At 45.8% G+C, this 23,375-nt stretch overlaps 1 protein-coding gene across 4 annotated transcripts in view; it reads left to right on the top strand.

Annotated features, from left to right (window-relative positions):
- The window catches only part of SERPINF2 (serpin family F member 2), a 301,526-nt gene that overhangs the window by 182,599 nt on the left and 95,552 nt on the right, over window positions 1–23,375 (top strand). For all 4 annotated transcript variants that reach the window (XM_086955199.1, XM_086955201.1, XM_086955198.1 and 1 more), the window contains 2 exons: window positions 16,057–16,513; window positions 17,287–17,430. In XM_086955199.1, the coding sequence (XP_086811325.1) occupies window positions 16,057–16,513; window positions 17,287–17,430 (601 nt within the window). The remainder of the gene's footprint in view (window positions 1–16,056; window positions 16,514–17,286; window positions 17,431–23,375) is intronic.

The raw sequence follows: 23,375 nt of genomic DNA, 5'->3' as shown, positions 1-23,375 counted from the left end.
GCTATCTTGTTGGCTCTGGGGTGTTCGTTCTCCCCTTGTTTGAGTCTGTTCCCATGCCCCTGGTGGGTGGTGCGCCTTTGGCTTCTCCGGGCTCCTCACCTTTGGTTTCTGGTGCCTGTGATGTTCCGGTGTGCTTTGGGGCATGGGCTCTGCCTCTGTTGGGTTTGCCCTTGTGGTTCCTGTGTTTGACTTCCTGTTCACTTGTGCGTGTGGGTCGCTGGTGCCCCTCTCGGCTTAGTTTTGTCAGGCTTTGTGCTGTGGGGCGCTTGGTTGTTTTGGGGTGCTCTTTTGGTCCCTACTTGGGTCCTTTCCTGGCTGCTTATTCTCGTGGGCTTTTGGTGTTCTTTCAGCCACTTGGTGCCCGGTGGTTCTGGCCCTGGTGTTCTTGGTCCTGGAGTGGTCTTCTGTCCTTTCCTTTGCCACTTCTTTGCGGCTGGCTGTTGAGCTGGGGCCGTTGTGTGGATTGCTGGACTCCCTTCCTGTCTTCCTGCTGCTTCTCCTCTGTGGGTGGCCTGGCTGTGGTTGGCTGCTGTGCCTTTTCCTGTGCCCCTTCTTGGTTATTTCTTTTGTTTTTGCCTCTCCTTCCGGGTCCTGGTGGCACCGTGTTAGGAGCCTCCTGGCTGGCTGGCCTGCCGGTTTCTCTGGCTGGCTTCTTGGGCGTTTGTGGGTCACCTGCGAGGTTGGGCTGTTGGCCTCCTTGCTGGTCTTTCCTGTTTTGCCCTTCTGCAGCTCCTCTTGGGGTTCACCTTCGGTGGTTCCTTGGTGTCCTCCTTTGTCCTCCTGGTGGGTGGTTCGGCTCTTGGTTGGTGGTGGTTCCTCCTTCCTGGTTCTGGGGTTTAGTTTCCTCGGTTCCGTGTTCGGCCCCTGTTGTTGTCTTTCTTGGTTGTGCCCTGGTTTTGTCCGGGTCTGCTTCGGGTTGCTCTTCTTTGCTCTCCCTGGCCTCCGTTGTGCGGGTTGCTGGGTTTCGTGTCCCAGTGTCTCCTGCTTTGGGGGTGTGCCTCGGGCCTGGCAGCTTGGCCGGTTCATGTGCCCCGGGTTCTTCTCCCGGTGTGGCGGCCTTTTTGTTCCTACGGCTCTTCGGTGTCTTGGCTGGTGTTGGCCGTTGGTCATTCCTGCCCTGTGGCCTGGGCCTTCTGTGTGTTTCTGTGATTCCGTGTTCCCTGTTGCTGCTGTTTTTGGCTGGGGTGAGGGGGCCTTGCTTAAGTTCCCTACCCCCTTTTTTCCTGGCTATTCCTCTGTGTCAGTGCCTGTTTTCTTATCTGATTCTGCCCTCTTTGGTCTTTGCGGCTCTGCTGGTGGCTTCCCCTGGGGTTTTGGGGTTGGTCCTGTGGTTGGCCACGTCTTTCCTTGTTCTCTTGCTTTGACATGCCTCTTCGGTTTCGTCTTCCTTCCCCTTGCTTTTTGGTGTGGTCCTTTGTGGGTTCTTGTGCCTGTGAGCCACCTTCTTCCCTGTTTTTGGGGGGAGTTCGCTCTTTGTCTTGCCTCTGCTGTGTTCCTTTCTGGGCCTTCGGCCCTGCTGCCCTGTGCGGGCTGTTCTCCTCTGCTCTTGGCCATTGGCCTGGGTTGGCCTGTTTGGTGTCTGCTTGGGTGGCTGCCTGGGGCCGTGGGCTTGGCCCTTGGCGGTTTCTCCCTGGTCGGTTTCTCCCTGGTCAGTTGCCATTCCTGGCTCGGTTGCTCCGTTAGGGAGCTTCCGCTTCTCCTGGGCTCCCTTTGGTCGTTCGGGCGCCGGGGCTTTGTTTTGGTCCCTCTGGTTGTTCCCTTGGGGCTTGGCTGTGCGCGAGGGGCCTCCTTCTGGCTTGCCTGCGAAGTTCTTGTGCTTTTTTACTGGTCGTCCCCTGCTGGTTTTTGGGTCCCGGCTCTGTCAGCTTGTTTGGGGGTGTGATTGGGTGTGTGCTCCTGCCTCCGTTTTTCTCCTTTCTTGTGGGCTCCTGTTGCTCCTGTGGGGTGCCGTTTTTCGGTCTGGTGCTCCTGGCGTTCATGGAAGTCCGGAATGCCGGTTTGTCTGCTTTGGTATTCTCCACTTTGTTCTGGAATGGGACATGTACTGGAGGGACCTGGGGGTAATGTCCTATTACTTACCGGTAATCTTCATTACTCCTGTTCCCGTTGTCCTCGTCCCATTCCTTATGCCCCTTCCTCCCTGGAAGCTGGCCTTCCGGTTGTTGGCTTGGTATTTTCAGGCTGCATGCTGGGCTGGTACCGCTTATGGACTCCAGTGGGAGGGAGTGGTTGGGTATCTCAGCATGCTCCTGTTCTTTTTTTCTGTCGCGGAGATGCTCATCTCCACTTTGTTCAGGAATGGGACGAGGACAACTGGACCAGGAGTAATGAAGATTACCAGTAAGTAATAGGACATTCATTTTACTTCCACCCACCCCAACATATATCACTTGGAAATGGGTGATCCCACTTCAGGTATTGATTTTTTTGTGCCATTTGCATTTTATGTCAACCCACCACAAGATATATCTCAGGGGAAATGACCCTCTCTTTTTTTGTTGTTTATTATGCTGACTGGGGGTAATGCCAGAAAAGTCCTAAGCAACACAAGTAAAAATAAAATAGCTGCCAAATGTACATGACTACACCAAGGACATGCATTATTTTGCCCCCCCAGGGACCCCCAGATGGAAAAAAATATCTGGTTTCAAGAGGGATCCCTGCTTGTGGATCGTGGTACACCTGTGATCCATGAGCCAGGATCTGTTTGAATAAGGTATTGCTGAAAAGGGGAGACTCCCCTGTTTCCATTATTGCCTTTTCCAAACTTAGAGATAGTGGCTGGCAAGAGAAATCCCACTGCACGCATGCAGAGCTGCACCCACCTGCTCCTGCTGTCGTTGTGTGGTAGGATTTGTGATGTCAGCTCTCTGTGTGGTGCACTGACTTCACTGATGGGTCAGAGGTGGAGAGGTGGTTAACTCAGGAGCGATTCTGTGCCAGCCACCAGAGGTGCCAACATGGGGGAAAGCATCCCATAGGAAGATGACCCATTGACATCCTCCGCACTGCAGAGGTAGCGTGGGGGACGTCAATGGGTCATCCATTCTTTGCACTTATTGAGTTAATGGATGACTCCTGAAATTCATGTCAAGCGCAAAGTCTATGTTTCTAAACATGAGAGTAGTGCAAGAATACTTTTCTGAATCCAATTCAGTCTTTCATCAGCTTCCAAGCAGAAACAGTCTGTGAGCTTTCAGAATTCTTACAACAGTGCCCATCTGTAACAGTGATGTATCCAATGGCCTAACAGGAAGGCTCTGGACCACAAGGAAGTTATACTATAACTGCTCAAGCTGACCTCCACCATTGCAAGTTTTGTGAGCATCCTTTGGCTCAATAGGTCATGTAATCCTTTTCGTCTTTATTCCATTGGAGAAGCAAAGCCTCTTTCCAGGCAGTGCCCACACTCTGCATAGACCGTCAGCCTCTTCTTCTCCCACAAACATGCATGTGTGGAAGGCTCAGAGAAATGCATCTCCACGCATGACTGGTATGCAGAGGTAAGCATGCACTGTAGTTCATAGCAGGCAGTTTTTCCAAAGAAGTTACTTTTTCATCATCTGACTTAGCTCGACATTGATATGGCTAGAGATGAATGTTTAGAGGTCATATTGGCAGACAAGCAAGGGGGAAATGCAGTGGATAAAATGAGAGATGTTCATATTTTGAGCAATGACACTTTCTACAAAAAGTTTCAAGGACAGGACGCTAAGAATTTCAGTTGCGAATGACTGAGAAAAAAGCAGCTCCTCCCAGTAGTCCTGGTGCTACCCTGCACTTAATTGTATATGTGAAAAGTGTTAAGTGTCTTCTTAAGAGGCTCCCAGTTAAGAGGTAAAAATATAAAAAAACATCCTTGGCAATGTTGTAGCAGTTAATAAATAGCAAGGCACTAAACTCCTGCTTATTTCAGGGAAGTGGAATGATCCAAGCAAGGACATCTATATACCGGATCCATCACCACTCCTTCCTCGAAGAATGGGAACACGCAGAAGTCAAACCTCTTCTCAAGAAACCGTCCGCCAACCTCAGCGAACTCAAGAACTATTGTCTCATCTCTCTGCTCCCCTTTCCCACCAAAGTGTTTGAAAAGGCTATGAACCACCTGCTCATGGAACATCTGGAGGACAACAATATTCTGGATACCTTCCAGTCCGGATTCCACACCAACCAAAGCACCGAAACCGCCCTGCTCACAGCTGCTAATGACATCAGAACCCTCCTTGACTGAGGAGAAATGGTGGCCCTGATCCTAATCGACCTGTCTGCAGCACTCAATGCCGTATCCCACCAAACCCTGATCAAGAGACTTCACCACATTGGAATCCAGGGAGACGCCCTCAAATGGATTGCCTCCTTCCTATCTGGCAGAACTCAGAGAATCCGCCTACCTCCTTTCACCTCAGAACATAAGAACATCATCTTCAGCTTTCCTCAAGGCTCATCCCTCAGCTCTACACTGTTCAACAACTACATAACCTATTGGGCAACATCGTCAGAACCCATGAACTAAATATTAAGCATGGGCGGAAAATCCGTTTCGCTCGCGGATTTTCGGTAAATTCGCAATCCGCGAGATTCGCGAATCTCCCGCAAAATCCGCAAATCCGCGAGCAGCGGATTTTATGGCTTGCTCGCACTGTTCGCGTGAGTTCGCGGCTTCCCAGTACAACTTCGCGCCCCGCGAATAAGCGCAAAATTGCAGAAATACGATCTTAGCAAAACTGAAACTACTTACCAGGTTCAAAAGTTCAGGCTCATCATTAGTAGCCATTTCCTGTAGTGCTTCCTGAGGGGCCCCTCCAGAGTTCAGTTGCCAGTTGCAACTATTATGTGACCCTGCTCTGAACCTCAGAATAGTTACACATATGCCACAAAGGTCCTGAATTACAGCTAAGGGAGACAAGCAGGAGCCAGGCTGGAAGTTCAAATCCATTAATCAGCCCCTAATTCATTATTGTCAGTTGGGGCAGGGCAGGTGTTGTAACTAATTTTGCAACAATGAAAGCACTTAGCAAGTGCAAAAGATCACTAATCAGGAAGCACTAAGGAAGCAGGTTCCAGCTAAAAAAATATTCTGTGACACATTAATCAGCCCCAAATTAATTCAGGTCACTTGAGGCAGGGAAGGTGTGCTTGCTTTGCCACAATAATGTACACTGACTGGACAACCAGAGGGTGCTGTGATGAAACAGAGGGTGGCATGGGTGGGCCAGAGGGTGGCATGAGTAGTCAGAGAGTGGCAGTGGTGACAGAGAGTGGCAGTGATGAAGAAGAGTGTCCCAAACAGGCTGGACACGTAGAAACAACAAGTTCGCGAAACTTGCGACCCGACAGGTAAGTTCGCGTTTGCGAAATTCTACAAAACCCTCACGAACTGGCAGAAACCCGCGCGAACACACAAAAAAAAAAAATTTGCGAGAATTCGCGGATTTTGCGAATTGCGAGTTCGCAAATCCGCAAAATTCGCGAATGCGAGATTCGCAAAATTCGCCCATGCTTACTAAATATATCCTATGCCACCGACACCCAGCTCATCCTCTTGCTATCAGAAGACCTATCCACCACAATGACCAACTTCCACAGATGCATGATGACTTCGCTGAGCGGATGAAAGACAACTTCCTAAAACTCAACATAGACAAAACAGATGTACTAATCTTCGGGAGCAACACCTCCCCGTGGAGTGACTCTTGGTGGACTTCCGAACAAACGAGGACCCTGTCCCACTGCGACAGACCATGCCCATAACCTTAGCACCATCCTGGACAGCAAGCTCACCAGATCAACACAGTCTTCTCTGCCTGCTTCCTCACCCTTTGCATGCTCCATAAGATCTTCAAATGGCTGCCCGTCAACACTAGACCAATTGTCACTCAAACCCTAGTCATCTACCAGCTGGACTACAGCAAGGTGCTCTACATAGGATTCCACTCGCACCTCGTGAAAAGACTACAGACCATGCAGGGTTCAACCGCCAGACTTGATACTCGATCTCTCGAAGCGAACCAACATCACCCCCCACCCCAAGAAGCTCCACTGGCTCCCCATTTAGAAGAGATGTCAAATGAAGATGCTGATCCACACCTACAAAGCCCTACACAGTCAATGACTAGCACCACCTGAACTTCCTCCATCCCTCAAGAAACCAGCATTCTGCCTCCCTCTCCCTCGCTCACCCCCTCCCCCCCCCCACCATCTACTGAAGCAACAGTGGAGGATGCTCCTTCTCCTACCTTGCTGCAAAGTCCTGGAACAACCTCCCCCTTCACATCCAGACCTCATCCTCTCTGCTGGGATTCAGGAAATGACTCTATTTGGCTGTTCAACTACCCCCCCCCCCCCCCCCACCAGCAGCAGGGTTCTCAGTGCCTGGATGCCCTCTCGGGTCATTATCCACACTTTATAAGTCTTGATTGATAGGAAGATTTAGCGGACGTTCCTACTGCAAGAAGTGAAAACCAGGAACAAAAAAAAAAAACAAGCGGGTGAAGAGCGTCACAGAAAATAAGGGGACAAATGTAATGTGATGCATCGATCACAGGAAAACACTTTACTTTATCTTGGATTGTGAACCTATTTTATTATTCTCTGAACCGACCACCATCTTGGAAATGGCTGTTTGTAAGTCTTGTCCACTCTCCTTTACTGAAACGTATAGAATCTGTTTGGCACGCTAAGAAGCTTAACATCTTTTTTCTATTGCTATACACCACGGTCTTGCTGCTGCCCTTTTTGACTAACACTCAATAAGGCTCTTGGAACACCCCTTTGGGTAACTGCAGCACCAGTGTGGTTTAGATGGTGAGGACACTTGCCCGGCGTGAGAAGTGCCACAGCATTCTTCCTGACATTTTTCATAGACAAGTGCAAGGAACCCTCCATCTTCTTCTGAACACTTTCAGTTTCTAGTAAACTCTTGGCACTAATATAGCCCTGTCCTGATACTACAGGTATTAAAGTGCCTTTGAAAGAAATTGCGGACTAAGAAGGGAGCATGAACTGAACAAGCATCATCTGAAGAATGCTCACCAGATGAAAAATCTTTCCAGTGGATCAGAAATTTAAGATGACCTTGTAGTTCCAAGAACTACAAATGTATTGATCCTTATACTCTGGTTGCCCTTGTACCATTACTGCCAGAGGTTTAGACCAAAGCAGGTGATGAGGATCAGGAACAATTGGCTTCAGTTGGATGAATAAAAAGCATAATGAACCTTCCAAATGTGAGGCAATTTCAACCGAAAGGCTACAGGATTGATCTGATGAGTTATAACAAATGGGCCAAAAAATCATAGTTGAAATGTATCTTGCAACATATGAGAAGGACGAAAATGAGCTACAGCTTGACATTAGAACAGCATAAACTTTTAGAAACAAGTTACCTATGCATCGATCTGTAATTGATTCAGAAAACCAGTAGCTGCTGGAACCAAAGGATCAATAAAAGAGAAGAAGGGAAAACTCTCGTATGAAATCCTTGCTTACTATGAGTTGCATTAGAAGATTCAACAGTTGGTGAATGGAAAACCCAATTATGTGGAGTTGCATCACAGTAGCATTGTAGATATTGCTCCACACTTGTGTTTTCCTGTTTGAGTGGGGATGATTACCAAAAGAAAGAGTTTGTTCAGCTCCAAATGCCTTATACTCAGCTCTCAAAAACATTAAAGCACCTCCATCAAAAGTGATAGCTTGAGGTAGGCATTCAATTTAAAACTATCAGTCACAAAGTCCATTAGCTAGTGGACAAATGAGAAAAATTGGACCTCTTTGAAAATTAATCATTATTATACGATGTCCTTCTGAAGGCGAAAGATCTATTATAAAGTGTGTAAAAATCATGTAACCAGATTCAGGAGCCACTGGTAACAGCTTTAAATGTCCAAAAGACTTAAAATTTAATGTTTTTTGTTGGATACAAATAGAACATGCACAAACATGTTCCTGAACATCAGAATGAAAAGCTGGCCACCAAAAAGCGTAAAACGAATTCCAATGTAGTATTAGCTTCTCTGTGACCATAGTTGGCAGCAATGACACATTCTTATTATATCCAACTGCAGTTCTGTGGCCAGCATAAAGATAATTAGTTGTCTGAAATGAAATTCATTTTGTCAAACTAAAGGAGTTTTTGGAAACAAATCTTCTATTTCTATTGGATCAATTTGTTCTCAATCCATCTTAACTTTGTCTAAAGTGCCTGAACTATTCCAACCACACACTTGAGAGGCAATTACAGGCTGGTCATAAGTAAGTGATGACTCAGGATAACAAAGATACAGCATTCACCGAAAAAAGTTTGCATCAGGAATATAAGTAATACTGAAATCATACTGTGCTAAGAAAAATGGCCTTCTAGCTTGGCAACTATTCCTTCATTGAGGATTTCATAAACAATGCGATGTACAATGGTCAGATCAGAATTTCAAATGGTTTTATAGTACCTATCAAAATATGTCTCCATTCAGTACAAGTGCCGCTCGCAGCTGTGTTGGAGACCGTGACTCTGCGTGGGATTCTTCCTGTCCGCTAGCCGCTTGCCAAAGTGCGAGGAGAGGAGTATTTTGCCCTAAAGTGTTTGAAAGGCTGCTGTAACAGGGGCCGGGACTGCGAGACCCAGGGTTCCGCGCAGGAGCATCGTAGCGCACCTGGAGTCTCTTCCCGCCCCCTGCTCCTCCTACAAAAACGTACAACAGACGCACAGCGGGACGCGTGTGCGGGACGCCGGACGAAGCCCGGACAAAGGGCGGACAGTCTTAGACAGTCCGAGACAGGCTGAGACTGGACTGGACACGCCACTCTGCCCCTGTTGAACCAGACCTACATGGTTGCAGTAAGACTGTCTATCTTTGATATTAACGCTCACCCTGGACATATTTGTATCGTTTCATTGTGTGCCCTCTCATCTTATTTGACCGCTAAAGTCTGGGACTTAACATCAGTATAAACAAGAATGCCTAAAAAGAATTTAGTGGCGGGGGGTAATACTATAGAAAACTACTTGGTACAAGTAGTGTCAAAGATTAATAACGAAAGGAGACAATCCTTAGGACTTAGTCATTCCCCTAATTTATCCCCCTTAAGCCCATCACCAGAATCACCGTGGATTGATATCCCTTCTCAGGCTGAGGGAAGTGTAATCTTAGATTCTGATACACTTGAAAATGGTACCTCAAACATGAGTATCCACATAACACAGGGACAAGACACAGCCCCGGTTAATGATTCGGATTCCCAGATAGTTGATATTGAACAAGATCAAACTGTACAAGAGAGTGAGCAGATAAATAACGATGTTGACCCCCCTGCTCAAGCCCCAGCTCCTCGAGCTATTAGAAAGTGCAGAAAAACACAACTACATCGTGGCGGAGCTTATTCTGGGAGGAAGAGGGCCGCGTCACCCGTGAGAAGTAGGGAAAAAGGTAGGGGGAAAGTAGAAGATGTTGAGAAGTTAAATGTGGATGAAGAACTTATATCTAGGATAGCAGATTTAATTGATACCAAATTCAAAGCTTTAATTAAACCAGTAGTGACCAAACTGGATAAGCTATCTGCAGATGTAAAGAAGTTAGGCGCAGATCAGAAAAAGATAACGGAAGAGGTGTCAACCATATCAGAAACAGTTAAAAATTTGGTTTTTCCTGTAAAAGAGGCCTTTGGACTTAGATCAGATGGAGGTACAACCTCCAACACCACACAAGTAAATCTATTAGAACAGACCCCAACTATTGCGTCCAATCATTTATTGCCAAGTGAGATCCACCCCACACACCCTCCTGTAATATCCATACCAAGTGTAGAAGAAGATACACTACACTTTATTGAAGATGCGGCACCTTTAGTGCTGGTACTGGCAAATGCTCCCCCACTAGCACCAGATCAATCTGAATCCCCCACGGCGCTAACAAGTAAAGCCCTGCATTGGTTATCTGGTAATATGCAGTTGGCCCCATGGGGGAAACAACAGCTAGCTGGAGATATCAAATCAGCCAGAAGGGTCTCATGGATAGGACAAAACCCCCAAAAATTTAAAGGTGACTGCATAATTATAAACTTTGTAAACTCTGCGGTCTTACCTAACATCCTGCCAAATATTCTACCGCCGCAACGCAGGAGAGGCACCATCATCCCTCTTACCTTAGAATTCTTTGGCAAAAAACAACGGAGCATGACATATCCTAAGCCTATTCATACCCACTCTAGGCCAATATGGCCAGAAGCAACTAACGGATGGGGTTTTGGCGCACCAACTAATAACTGGGGCTATAGTCGGGACAGATGGGATCGCCCAATACGACCACACCACATAGATCAACAATACCCTAACCACCTCAACAACTGTTTTAATATTCCTATTTCCAACAGGTATGACGTCTTTTCTGTTGAGGGTGGGTTGGATCGGGTGGAATGACTACTTGACACACCATGTAACACTGCCCCCAATGATCGCCTACCAGAAGATATAGGCTTAGGGAATGTTACCCAAGTCTTAGAACTGCAAGGTAGTAATGTTGCGGCACTGGGTGCTGAGAACCATTTAATCAATATATCTGGTTCACATATTGATATAAACTTAGCTCTTCTCCCAGCTCACATTACGGACAATTCTGGGACAGTTCAGGAATGTCACAGTACTGGTTTAATACCCACTAGCCTACATGCACGTGAGAAAGTGGACATAATACAATGTGAACCTCAAAAATGTAAGGAGGGGCTATTATTATCGTGGAATATAGCTGGACTCCTTGATAAACTGAAAGACAAAGATTGGTTGTCCTTTGTTAAAAATTATCCCATAATATGCCTCCAAGAAACTTGGGTAGTGGGAAAAAATGTACACATTGAAGGATACCAGAGCTTTATAATTCCGGCAGCTCCATCTGCTAGTGGAAGAGCTAAAGGGGGTTTGGCAATTTTTGTTAATTTGTCGCTTATATGTCATAAAATTGAACACTACTCAGGTAATAATAATATCCAGATTCTAGAACTCAAGAGGGGTAAAACTAATTTTGTATTGATCAACTTCTATAATGCAGTGAATCAGTCTGGAGATTGTAATATTGAGTCTTTGCGTGATTTCCTAAGGGCAAATGATAGTTCTCTGCCACGCCTCAAGATACTAGTGGGTGATTTTAATACACATTTATGTGGGAACCCCAGCGTGAGACCTGTTGGACAAATGGGTTGCAATAGTATGGAAGGAATTCATTTTGACCACCCGCGGAGGGGTACAGGTTTAAATGATTTAATGAATGAAAACAATCTTTTCACAGCAATGTCGATAGTATCGGACCAAACTGTATTTTCAACCCCTACCTTTAAAGGCCATGCTACAGGAACTTACATAGACCATATTCTTCTTTCGGCTGATTTGGCTAATATTATTGAGGATTTCTCGATTCTTCTAAGCATTTATAGCGACCATAACCCTTTATGCATTACAATGGGCGTGAATATACTTGAAAAGCGCAATTCTCGAGAGGATCGCGGCCTTACAAAATGCATTAATGGTAAGCGTCGCCTAAAATGGTCAATGGTGGATTGTGATCAATTTTATACCTCTATTAATGATGTTTGCAATCACGAACTGACGGTATGTACATCTCCTGTATCAGCACCATTACAAATCTTGACATCTTTTAAGGAGATTGCCTAGAAGGTGGAGTCATTTTTAACGATACCTACTAAGGGGAAAATCAACTCAACTAGTAACCCGAAATGGTTTGACAGTGATTGTTCGAAGGCTAGCCGTGAGCTTAAGAAAGCCCTAAAAATAAAACCAAGAGATCCGCTGATCATCAGGGATTTGCGGGCTGGGTACAAGAAGTCACTTGCCACCCGCAAGCGAGCAGTTAAAAAAAGTGTATGGGAGTCACTGTTAGACCCTGAGACACTAAAAAATAGTTCAAAGTTCTGGGAGATTATTAATAAGCCTATATTTGATTATCCTAGTACTTCTAATGTGGGCACTAATATCCCAGAGGAAGAATGGATTAACCACTTCAGCTCTATTTTTAAAAACAATGAGTTGCAGGCAGAACACAGTTCAAATGAAAGTAGAGACATTTTATTATGCTTCTCAATTGATGAAATAATAAAGGGAATCAAAGGTCTATCAAACAACAAGGCCCCAGGACCTGACGGTCTTCCGCCTGACCTCTTTAAATCCTGTATAGCACTATGGGCACCGGTCCTTACAGCAGTACTTAATGCGGCTGTGTCATGTGGATGCCCAAAATCATGGGGGGTATCTACAATTGTGCCCATTTTCAAGAAAGGAGACCGTAGCAGCCCTGCCTGTTATAGACCAATATCACTAATAAACTCCGTGGCTAAAGTTGTTGGAGGAGTAATTTTAAACAGGTTGGTCAGATGGTCAGAGGAAAATAATATAATATCCCCAATCCAGTATGGATTTAGGCCTGGACATTCCACTATTTCTCAATGCTTAAATTTGTACCTTAATTTTGGGAAGTATACCAAGGCTCGAAGAGGAACGATTCACATGGCGTTCATGGATCTTTCCTCGGCTTTCGATTGCGTGAGTCGGGGGAAGCTCTGGGGCGCCATGGAAAAAATGGGCGTGGATAAAAACTTAGTTAATTTTTTAGAAGATATGCACTCTGATACTAAAGCGAATGTCAGATACACCCAAGATATAAAAGTGACCCAAGACTTTGGAGTGTACCGGGGCGTCCGACAAGGGTGCATTCTGGCCCCGTTTTTTTTTAACCTCTACATTAATGACTTGGAAGAGCACCTTTTAAGTACTAACACAGACTACCCGTATATTGGCCGAAAAGGACTGCCGGTTCTACTATATGCGGATGACACAGTCCTCTTATCTAGAACTGCCAACGGACTTCAAATTTTATTAGATTCCTTCTACTCTTTCATGAAGTCAAGAGAATTAAGTATTAACAACACCAAATCCTACATAATGAAGGTTGGTCAAGGCTTTAAAAAATCAAACCGCTTAAATGTAAATGGAGTAGAAATCCCTGTAACACATACATTCTCCTACCTTGGGATCCTCTTTGATAGTCAATTAAATTGGGGACCCGTGATCCAAAAAAAGAAGGGAGAGGTTATTAGGGTAAACGCGGCTATACTGGATTTCTCCAGGAAAATGGGAAATAGCCCAGTTGCTGCTCTACTCCAACTTTACAAGGCCAAAAGTGTCACCACAGCATGTTATGGCAGTGAAATTTGGGGATATGCTCCTCTGGAAGCCCTACAGATAGTCGAAAATACCTTTTTAAAACAGATTCTAAGGGTTCCCAGGGGTACAGCAAATTTTTCTGTGCATGAGGAATTGGGGGTTCCCTATGTATGTGACAAAGTTGCAGTGAATCCCTTGTTATGCTGGATGAATTGTTGGTTAAATGACAACATACCACTCACCAAGCTTATTCTAAGAGAAACACTTACATGGGATAACAGGATGGAGGTTCCCTGGTTAAAGTACTTATATAAGTGCTTTACTGACTTAGGTCGTCCTGAACTTTTCTTATTTCCTGAATCCATTACTAAAATAGATCTTATTACGGTCAAGAAGGCTTTTATTGATTCTAGACAACAGGATAGGGTATCATGTGAACTAAAAAAAGAAAGTGTACGTAATCATGTATTAATTAAAAGCACTTTGCTCATGGAACCCTACCTGACATGGCAAATGTCTAGTTATGACCATTTCCTATTGACAAGGTTCAGGTTCAACCTATTTAATTTTTTGTTGGCTGTTCCCAGGGGTTCTCATCGTGGACAAGTGTTACCGGCTTGCGGCTGCGACGATAAGTCTCTGCAAGACCTGGCACACTTCCTGTTCTTTTGTCCTTTTTATGTCATACCAAGGAAGCTATATTTGAAACCCTGTTTGAAAAAATTGAATTTTGTACAATTTCGTCCTGCACAACATTTTCTCCAGCTGCTAAGTTGTGAATACACTTTGTATATATGTAGTTTTTTAAAATTGGCAGTGAAATTCAGAAATAGTATGGAAGGATAAAAACACTAATACATGAATTGTTATTTATTTTTCTTCAAAGGATCTTTTTTAAACGATTTGAATGTCTGATGTAGTTCTGTGTTTCTATCCCTGCGATTTTATTAATAATTGAATTCTCTCTTTTTAATGAATATGTGTGCTATTAATTGTAATGTAAATGCTTTTATGGTTGTCAATAAGAACAACCGAATAAAGTTTATTGACTTGACTTGACAGTACAAGTCATCTTCATGGCTAAAAGTTCTTTCTCAATCACTGCATAGTTCTTTTCAGACAGTGACAAAAGGTGGAACAAATACTGGACAGGGTGTTTCTGTCCATCATCTTGTTCTTGGACCGGAATGCCCCCATCTGCTATTTTAGTTTTTTCAGCCTAGCAAAAGCTTCTCTTCGTGTTTTCCTTTTCCAAATCATGGCTAATGTCACTGATTATCTGTACAAAACTGTTGATAAACAGATGGTAAAAAATGTGCAAATCCAAGGAAAATTTGAATATCTTGAAAATTAGTATATGAAGACCAATTAAAAATAGTTGAAACCATCCTCAAGCTATTCCGTACATGGTTTCAGTTCATGCTCCTACCTTTGTTTTGAATCCCTCGCACATCATTTGTCATGTCCCACACATCTTCAGTTCCTGCCAGCAACCTTCCGGTCATGCCTTGTATCTTCAGTTCTCATTACACACACATCTTCAGTTCCCCTTCCACACCTCTGCACTTCTCCTTCCACACATCCTCGGCTGTTGTGTAACCTTTACCCTTAACACTTCAATCCTGTGTCCCATTCAGGCCTCTGTTCGGTGCAGCCTTCCTTTCTTCCATTAATTATGATTTTCAACCCATGCGTTATACATGGTAGAACCTTTAGCATAAAAGCGTGGTTCCTTCACCTATGTTTTATCCTAAGCCCTCTATCTTGACAGATCACTTTGCAGTGATGGAGCAGCTCAGGCAGGAATACAAATGGTCTTATTAATAAACAGAAATATGACGGATTTTCCTCACAAAAAGTGCTAGCGACAACATTCCTCACTTGCAAGGCTCAAATATTCCACAGCTGCAATTGGAGAACAGCTACCTTTTTAAACACAATGTTAGAGCAGATGTTTCTCATATAGACTGCTCTGGTAAGATGTCTACACATGTAGTGATAGAGCCGATATTGTTTCGACACCTTGCTTACTTTACCATCAGAATATGAATGGTGAACACTAATTAACGTAGTGCCTGATTTGAGAGGTGACATGTACTTATTGTCATTTGTGTGACAGGCGAGAACTAATACCCATTTCTTACTGGGATTGGAGACAATTACTTAAATAAATTGCCACTTCTACGTGATGTAAGTACTGATAATTCCTACAGTGCATCGACCTACAAAAATATTTAATCCAGAATATTGACTATATATGTCAATGTTAAGTATATAGGTAAGAATGGATTTGCTATTCTCAACTCCTAGTATATATATATATATATATATATATATATATATATATATATAGCCACTGAAAATATAGTTAGTTGTACTAACTATATCTCGCGCGCCCACAATAAATATGAGGCAGCGTCAAAATCAATGGGTGTTGTGGTATAACGCCCACCTCAACACCCATTGCTCTCTCCGATTTCATGCTAAGTATAGCCTGAAAGGGTGCCTTATTTACAAGGCAACGTTAAGTTACCTTAAGTGGCTTATGCTGCCTTGTTAATAAGACGAAGCCCCTATCGCTACCACAACGTTGTGAAAAGTGACATTTTAGTGGCGTAAGGAGCTTGTAAATATGCCCCTTTGTGCCTTGTGAGAGCTGAGCACTGTTGCTCATTGTGATCTGTGAGAAGTGAATATTCCTACTCAGCTGACTCTGTGTGATAGCTGAACAGGGGTTCACACTGTACCTTGTAACAAACAAGTACTCATGCTCCTCGCACCCTGGTGAGATGAGTACATTTATATATTGCAGTCTCTGAGGAGGCGTGGTATTGATACTCAGTCCGCCTAGGTTTTCATTATTTCCTGTTTGTCCTGTACTTTAACAGAGCCCAGAAGAAGCTGAAAAGGCTGAATCCGTCGAAGAACCTGTGTACGAATCAACATTTATCACTACCACCGTCGAAGAGCACCCAGAGGCCACAGATGTTGTCTCGGAACAATCAGAGGTGCCTCAACCAGAGCCGGAAACAGTCAACCTCACCCCCCATTCAAGCTCAGCACCACCACCGGAGGACAATGGTGCTGACCAAGGACACAGCCAGGCCCCCACAAGCTCCAAGGAAGAGCTTGAGCTGGAAGGAGAGCCCTCCAGGTCTGGTGAGGTGGACGGTGAAGAGGACAGCTGTGATCAGGATGCCTCTCTGGAAGGCATGCGCAGGCTCTCCGAGAACATGATGGCGTTCAGCGTTGACCTTTTCAAGCTGGTGGACCAGGACTCCAAGGAGCCCAACATAGTGCTGTCCCCGCTCAGCATTTCCCTGGGACTCTCGCAGCTCGCACTAGGTCAGGTGACTTTCCTGCAAGCACTTATAAATACTTTTACACGCAATGCACATGCCAAATAGCTAGTGCACACATCTTGACAACAACTATTGCTGTACACTATATACTTACAACTCATCAAATTATCAACAACAAAATATCAACTATATTCCCATTAATTTCTGCATAGTACAGCTCACAAACAACAGAATCCGGTCGGTGATGGAATCCTGTGAAACAGGGCAAGAAGGTAGAGGGCCCCACTGGCACTGTAAGGTTATACCAATGACATGATGATTGCTATATATAAACACATAACAGATATGCCCACAAATGTACTGCCCCCCACACACAATACTTTCCATTGGTAAATGCAAAATTATGTACACACTCCTTTACATACGTATATACACGTATGGTTCAAACACACCGCCACAGTCATAAACACATACATTTCCTTCCTTGATTATACTCACATGCAATTATACACACCCCCCAGACACAAGTATATAAGTTACTATTCATACACTTACCTGTACTCTTTCATGAACACACTCACATACACTCACTAGAAGCACACAATTGCAAATACTCTAAAGCACTGTGAGACTGGAAAATGGTTTTGTGTGCACGTGCATTGTCTTGTGGGAATGTGTTCAGAAGTCAACAGCCATATATAAATAGTACATTTGTGTGAATAAAGCTTGTGTAAATCTTAATCCTTGGAAAGTTATGTGAGATTCGGAATTGTTGTTTTAGAGTGTGTCAAACACTGTCTATTCTTTGCCTCACAGGGGCAGGGTCTGAGACTGAGAAGAAGCTCTTACGAACCCTTAACGTGGAGTCGGCTAAATGCCTCCACCGCACCCTGAAAACTGTGCGCAAGGAGCTGGGCTCGCGGCTGCTTCGTCTGGCCACGCGCATGTACATCGGGAAAGGTGAGGCCCTTTGCTTGTGCGCCCGAGCTCCCCCGAGCAGGGTCCTTAATCTCAGTGAGTTGAAGTATGAATGTGTGTCAGTCAGAGACTATCAGCCTGATTCATGAACGGGCCGTTTTGCGAGGCTCAAATAGCGAATCATAAGGAATCGCTATTTGAGACTCGCAAAAAGGTATTCATGTAGGAATCGCAATAGTAATTGCGATTCCCACTGATTCCTTATTTGCGATTAGCTAATTGCTAATCGCAAATAAGGAATAACTCCCCATGCATTCCTATGGGCCAAAATGCCCATAGGAATGCATTGGGAGTCATTCCTCATTTGCGATTAGCAATTAGCTAATCGCAAATGAGATTGCGAGTACAAGGGTGCCAGGGGTGTCCAAAGGACACCCTGTAGCACCCCTGCATGGAAATTAACACAGGTGTTGCACACACACATGTCCAAAGGACATGTGTGTGTGTAACGTGCACCTCAGAAAAATGCATTTAAATGCATTTTTCTGAGTTTTCGCAATTTACCGCGAGGTTTGACCTCGCGGTAAATTGCGGTCCGAAATTGCGATTTCGCAATTGTAAAATGGATGATGAATTACATTTAAGGAATCTCAAATAGAGATTCCTTAAATGTAAATCCTCGCAAATATGCGAATTAGCAAATAGTGATTTTTGCATTTGGGATGTTGAATCCCAAATGCAAAAATCGCACTCGCAAAGGGCCAGATTCTCAGAATCTGGCCCTTTGCGAGCCGATTCGGCCTTGATGAATAAGGCTGTAAGTGTTCGAAGGAGCCGGTGCGGGAGCCTTAATATGAGTGTGTCGGTGTGCGCGTGAGTTAGAGTAATCAGTCTCATTGAGTCTCACTGTGATCTATGATGGTGTGTAAGTGAAGGGGCTTGAGCAGTACTCTGCGGCCAGACCGTGGCACAGCAAAACAAGCATTGGCAAAGCAAATAGGTCTCACCTATAAGACCTATTTCTTAATGTTTTTAGCCATGCTAAACAGCATTACGTCTGCTGCCCACCAGGGTGAAAAAAATACCTAATGACAAAACTGTCATCATTTTGTAGGCAACACACATGCACACACTTACGAAGGGCGCTGTTTTGTCTTTTTATTTACAGATCCGAGATAGATCGGTAAATACAAAAAGAGTACCACAAAAATGCTGTTTTGAAATGGAGTTCATAGTGCTTTAAAATAAAAATATATATATATGTAACAGATGAGCTGTTTACAAGAGTGGGACGGGGTGAAGTAAGAAGGCGGTCGGGGAGAAGCAACAGGTAGAAGAGAATTCGTCAAAGGAGAACACCGTGAAGTGTGGGGGTCAGAAGCCCACGATGAAAGAAAGTAACATGGAGTGTGGGGACAGAAACACACAGTGCCAGAGCAACATGAGGTGCAGGGCCAGAAGCACAAGGGCGAGAGGGCACTACAAGTGTGCGTGGTAGGAGACAGGGAGCGAGGGAGGATACAAGCACACAATGGATAGAGCAGGAAATCATCTGCACTCTCATGTAGTGCTTCAACAACAAAACAAGCATTTGCAATGCAATAGGTCTCGCATTTACGCGAGTTTGAGCTATTGCCATTGTAAATGACAATACCTTTTATTTATGTTTTGTGTTCTAGAACATAAACAAAATGCATTGTTATTTACAATACTAATACCTACACTTTTCCAAATGCAAGACTTAGTGCATTGCAATGAAGGGTCTTCTTGACCGCTTGTTAGATTGTAAATATCAGAGGAAGAGACAGGCCTGCGACATTTTCAAAGTAGTGATAAATAGTGCAGTGAATATGATGTGTAAGTGTTGTAAATTACACAGACATAAAGTATGAAGTGAGAGTTACATATGATCTGGAGGTGGTGGTACTGGTAGCGGTGGTGTTATTGGTGGTGGTGCTACTGGTGGTGGTGGTACTGGTGGTAGTATTCATACTGGTGGTATTGGTGGTGGTGTTGGTACTGGTGGTGGTGGTGGGCTGGGGTGGTACTGGTACTGTTGGTGTGGTACTGGTGATGGTACTGGTGGTGGTATTGGTGGTACGGTTGATGGTGTTTGTACTGGTGGTGGTAGTGGTGGTGTTATTGGTAGTGGTACTGGTGGTAGTGGGGGTGGTACTGGTGGTGGTGGTGGTGGTATTGGTGGTGGTGGTACTGGTAGTGGTCTGGTGGTAGTACTGTTGGTGGTGGTGGTACTTGTAGTGGTACTAGTGGTTTTAGTGGTGGTACTGGTGGTGGTGGTGTTACTGGTGGTACTGGTGGTGGTATTGGTGGTGGTAGTGTTGGTGGTACTGGTGGTGGTACTGGTAGTACTGGTAGTACTGGTACTGGTGGTGGTGCTGGTGGTACAGGTGGTGGTGGTGGTGGTACTGGTGGTGGTGGTAGAGGTGGTATTGGTGGTGGTACTGCTGCTGGTGGTACTGTTGGTGGTGGTAGTGGTACGGGTGGTATTGGTGGTACTGGTGTGTGATCGTGGGCAGTCGGCGGACTGGTAAAGCAGGCGAGGAGGCCGGATATAGTGGGCTATAGTGTTTTTATTTTTCTCCGAACAGTAGGATATGGGGAGAGAGAGTCCCAGGTATAACACTCAATGAAGGAGATGCGTCTTCTTCCGGGTTCCTCCTGATGTGATGAGGGTCCGATGGATGTCCAGGTCTTGGGTGTAGCCTCCTCGGTAGGGTCGGAGGGCACCTCGGAGGGCAACAAGAGAGAAAGGAGCCGTTAGTCACTCTGGGACTAGAGATCCGATACCGTCACCATTACCCGGTAGTGTGAGGAGGAGAAAGGAGAGTGAGGAAGGTACGGGAAGGAGTCAGGGAAGGGTAAGCAAAAAGAAGTGCACCGGATGATGGGGAACAGGGGTGCTCTTTGTACAGTGCTAAGTGCTAATATATACAAGGTGTCTAAGGGCTATTGGTGACGTGCCTAGGATAGCGGGAGTATTTATACACGGGAAGGGGTTCATACTATTTACACAGAGCACCTAGCGTGCTTTAGAAGGTAGCTGGTACTCACGCGCTCCGCCGTAACTCTCCTCCGAGTTACCGCCGCTCTTCAGCCACCTCCGTGGGACTCCACCAATCTTCGGACCACTCCTCGATGTCTCCGTTCCCGTCTTCTCCGTCCGTCACCGCACCAGCCGAAAGCTCCTGCCACGATCCTTCGACGACTTCCTCCTCACCTCTTCCGTCTTTTCTGTCTCCGGCTGTCTGCAGGGAGGCAGGACTTCCGGGATCATGGGGAAGTCCTTCCGGTCCTTCATTGTTCCTGATTGGGTCCTGCAACAGAGAGAGGGGCGGGGTTCCCGTCATCATGGACGCTGTGGCGGTTGATTCCGCTCGTGTGCCTGGATATGGGGACTTGCGGAGGGGTGATAGGCGGGGCGGGGTGCGTAGGGGTCTCGTGACCCCTGGGCCGAGATCACATTCCCTTCCCCTAGCTGTCTTTCTTGTACCCGGTGAGGATACAGGGTAGCGAGAGAGATAGTCGGCGTTACCCTGGTCCACGCCTTTCCGATGTAGGGTTGTGAAGTGATAAGGTTGGAGTGACAGAAACCAGCGAAGGACTCGATCGTTGTGGCCCTTGTTCCGAGCCATCCACTCTAAGGGAGCGTGGTCTGTATAGATTGTAAATTGTCTTCCCTCTAGATAGTAATAGAGGCTTTCCACAGGCCATTTGATGGCCAAAGCTTCCTTTTCTACCACGGCATAGTTCTTTTCTCGTGGAAATAACTTCCTGCAGAGGTAGAGTATGGGTTTCTCATACCCATGAGGGTCTATTTGAGAAAGTACCGCCCCTAGTCCCTGTTCCGAGGCGTCTGTCTGGAGTATGAAGGGTTGCGAGTAATCGGGACTCACCAACACGGGACTGGATGTCAGAGCGTTTTTCAAATCGGAAAAGGCCTGCCACAACAATGGAGTGGGATTCTTAAGGATGGTTTCAGTTTTAGCAGATTTTTTTAAGAGGTCCGTGAGTGGGGCTGCCCTTTGGGAGAAGTTTGGTACAAACCGTCTGTAATACCCCAAGAGGCCCAGAAATGCACAAAGGTCTTTTTTTGTCTGGGGAAAGGGAAGGGAGTGGATTGCTTCGGTTTTGCTTCTCTGGCGCCGTATCAGTCCTTCACCCAGGAGGTATCCTAGTTACTTTACTGTTTGGGCCGCTAGGGTGGTTTTGGCGGGGTTTATGGTGAACCCATGTGATCCCAGGGAGGTGATGACCTGGTGGAGGTGTTCCAGGTGCTGGGTCCACGTATCGCTATAGATGACGATATCGTCTAGATAAGCACCTGCATACAGAGCGTGGGGATTTAGGATGTGATTCATGGCCCGTTGGAACGTGGCCGGGGCGCCATGAAGACCAAAAGGGAGAACCAGGAATTGATACAATCCGTCTGGGGTGGAGAAGGCCGTCTTCTTTCTATCTTCCTCTCTGAGGGGTATCTGCCAATACCCCTTACAGAGGTCTAACGTAGAGATATATTTGGCCTTCCCTATGCGCTCGACCATTTCATCTACACGTGGCAATGGATATGTGTCAAAGGAGGATATCTTGTTGACTTCGCGAAAGTCAATACAAAACCTGACAGACCCGTCAGGTTTGGGTACAAGGACGATCGGTGAGTTCCAATCGCTCACCGACGGCTCTATTATACCCATCTTCAACATCTGTTCTGTTTCTCTTCGTATAACCGCCCTGCGGGCTTCGGGGTCCCGATAAGGTCTTTGTCGGACCACCTTTCCCGGGACCGTCTGTATGGCGTGTTCGGTGATGGTGGTATGGCCAGGTGAAGAGGAAAATACCTGTCGTAACGGGTACAGGACCGTTTCAAGTTCATGGTGTTGTTGTGGGGTTAACTCAGGGTCAATACAGGGGGTAAAGGAAAGGGGAACAGGGGCCGAGGAGCCGGACAGGACCGGACGAGGGCCTTCCCATTTCTTCAGATGATTAACGTGATAAATGTGTGTTATACCACGTGTGGTATCAAGGTCTAATTCATATGTGACAGGGGTCACTTGTCGAAGGATGGCATAAGGGCCCTGCCACTGTCCTAGGAGTTTTTGGTCAGAGGATGGTAACATCAGCAACACCAAATCACCTACGGAGAAGACTCGAGGTTTCGTGCCTTTATCGTACTGTCCCTTTTGTTTGCTTTGTGCGTTTTCCAGATTCTGTCGGACTATGTCACGTATGACAGATAGGTGAGTTTTTAGGTTACTCATGTATTCAGGGAGGGGGCGAGTGCGATCTGGTTCCGTTTCCCAGGCTTCTTGGGCCATGTCCAACAGAGTGCGAGGGGGTCGACAATATAGCAGCTCGTAGGGTGAATAACCGGTGCTGCTCTGTGTGGTACAACGGATGGCGAACAGGGCAAGGGGTAGCATATCCTCCCACCGTTTGGCTTCCAACCCCAGTAGTTTTTTAAGGGTCTGTTTTAGGGTGGCGTTGTATCTCTCGACTAGCCCATCGGTTTGGGGGTGGTATGCCGAGGTTCTGATCTGTTTAATCCCTAGGTGGGAGCATACCTGTTTCATCAGAGCAGAGACAAAGGGAGTACCCTGATCTGTCAGTATTTCGCGGGGAAACCCCACCCTAGTGAATACAGAGACGAGGGCTTTGGCGATATTCTGGGTGGTGGGCTGGCGCAAAGGTAAGGCTTCCGGGAAGCGTGTGGCATAGTCCACTATGACCAGGGCGTAATGACACCGGCTGCGTGAGGGTAACAGGGGTCCTATAATGTCCATCCCCACTCTGCTGAACGGGACGTCAATGACGGGAAGGGGTTGTAGGGGTGCTCTAGGGGGTCGGTATCTGTTATGTTTCTGACATACTGGACATTCCCTACAATACTTCTTGATGTGTTGGTATATCCCAGGCCAGTAGAATTTGTCTAGAATAGTTTGGCTGGTTTTTTCCTCACCAAAATGACCCCC

This window comes from Lissotriton vulgaris, chromosome 2_1 (genome assembly GCF_964263255.1).
Source record: "Lissotriton vulgaris chromosome 2_1, aLisVul1.2, whole genome shotgun sequence".
Classification (NCBI taxonomy): Eukaryota; Metazoa; Chordata; class Amphibia; order Caudata; family Salamandridae; genus Lissotriton; species Lissotriton vulgaris.
Note: the sequence above shows the minus strand (reverse complement) of the source record. Positions and strands in the feature narration are given on the sequence as shown.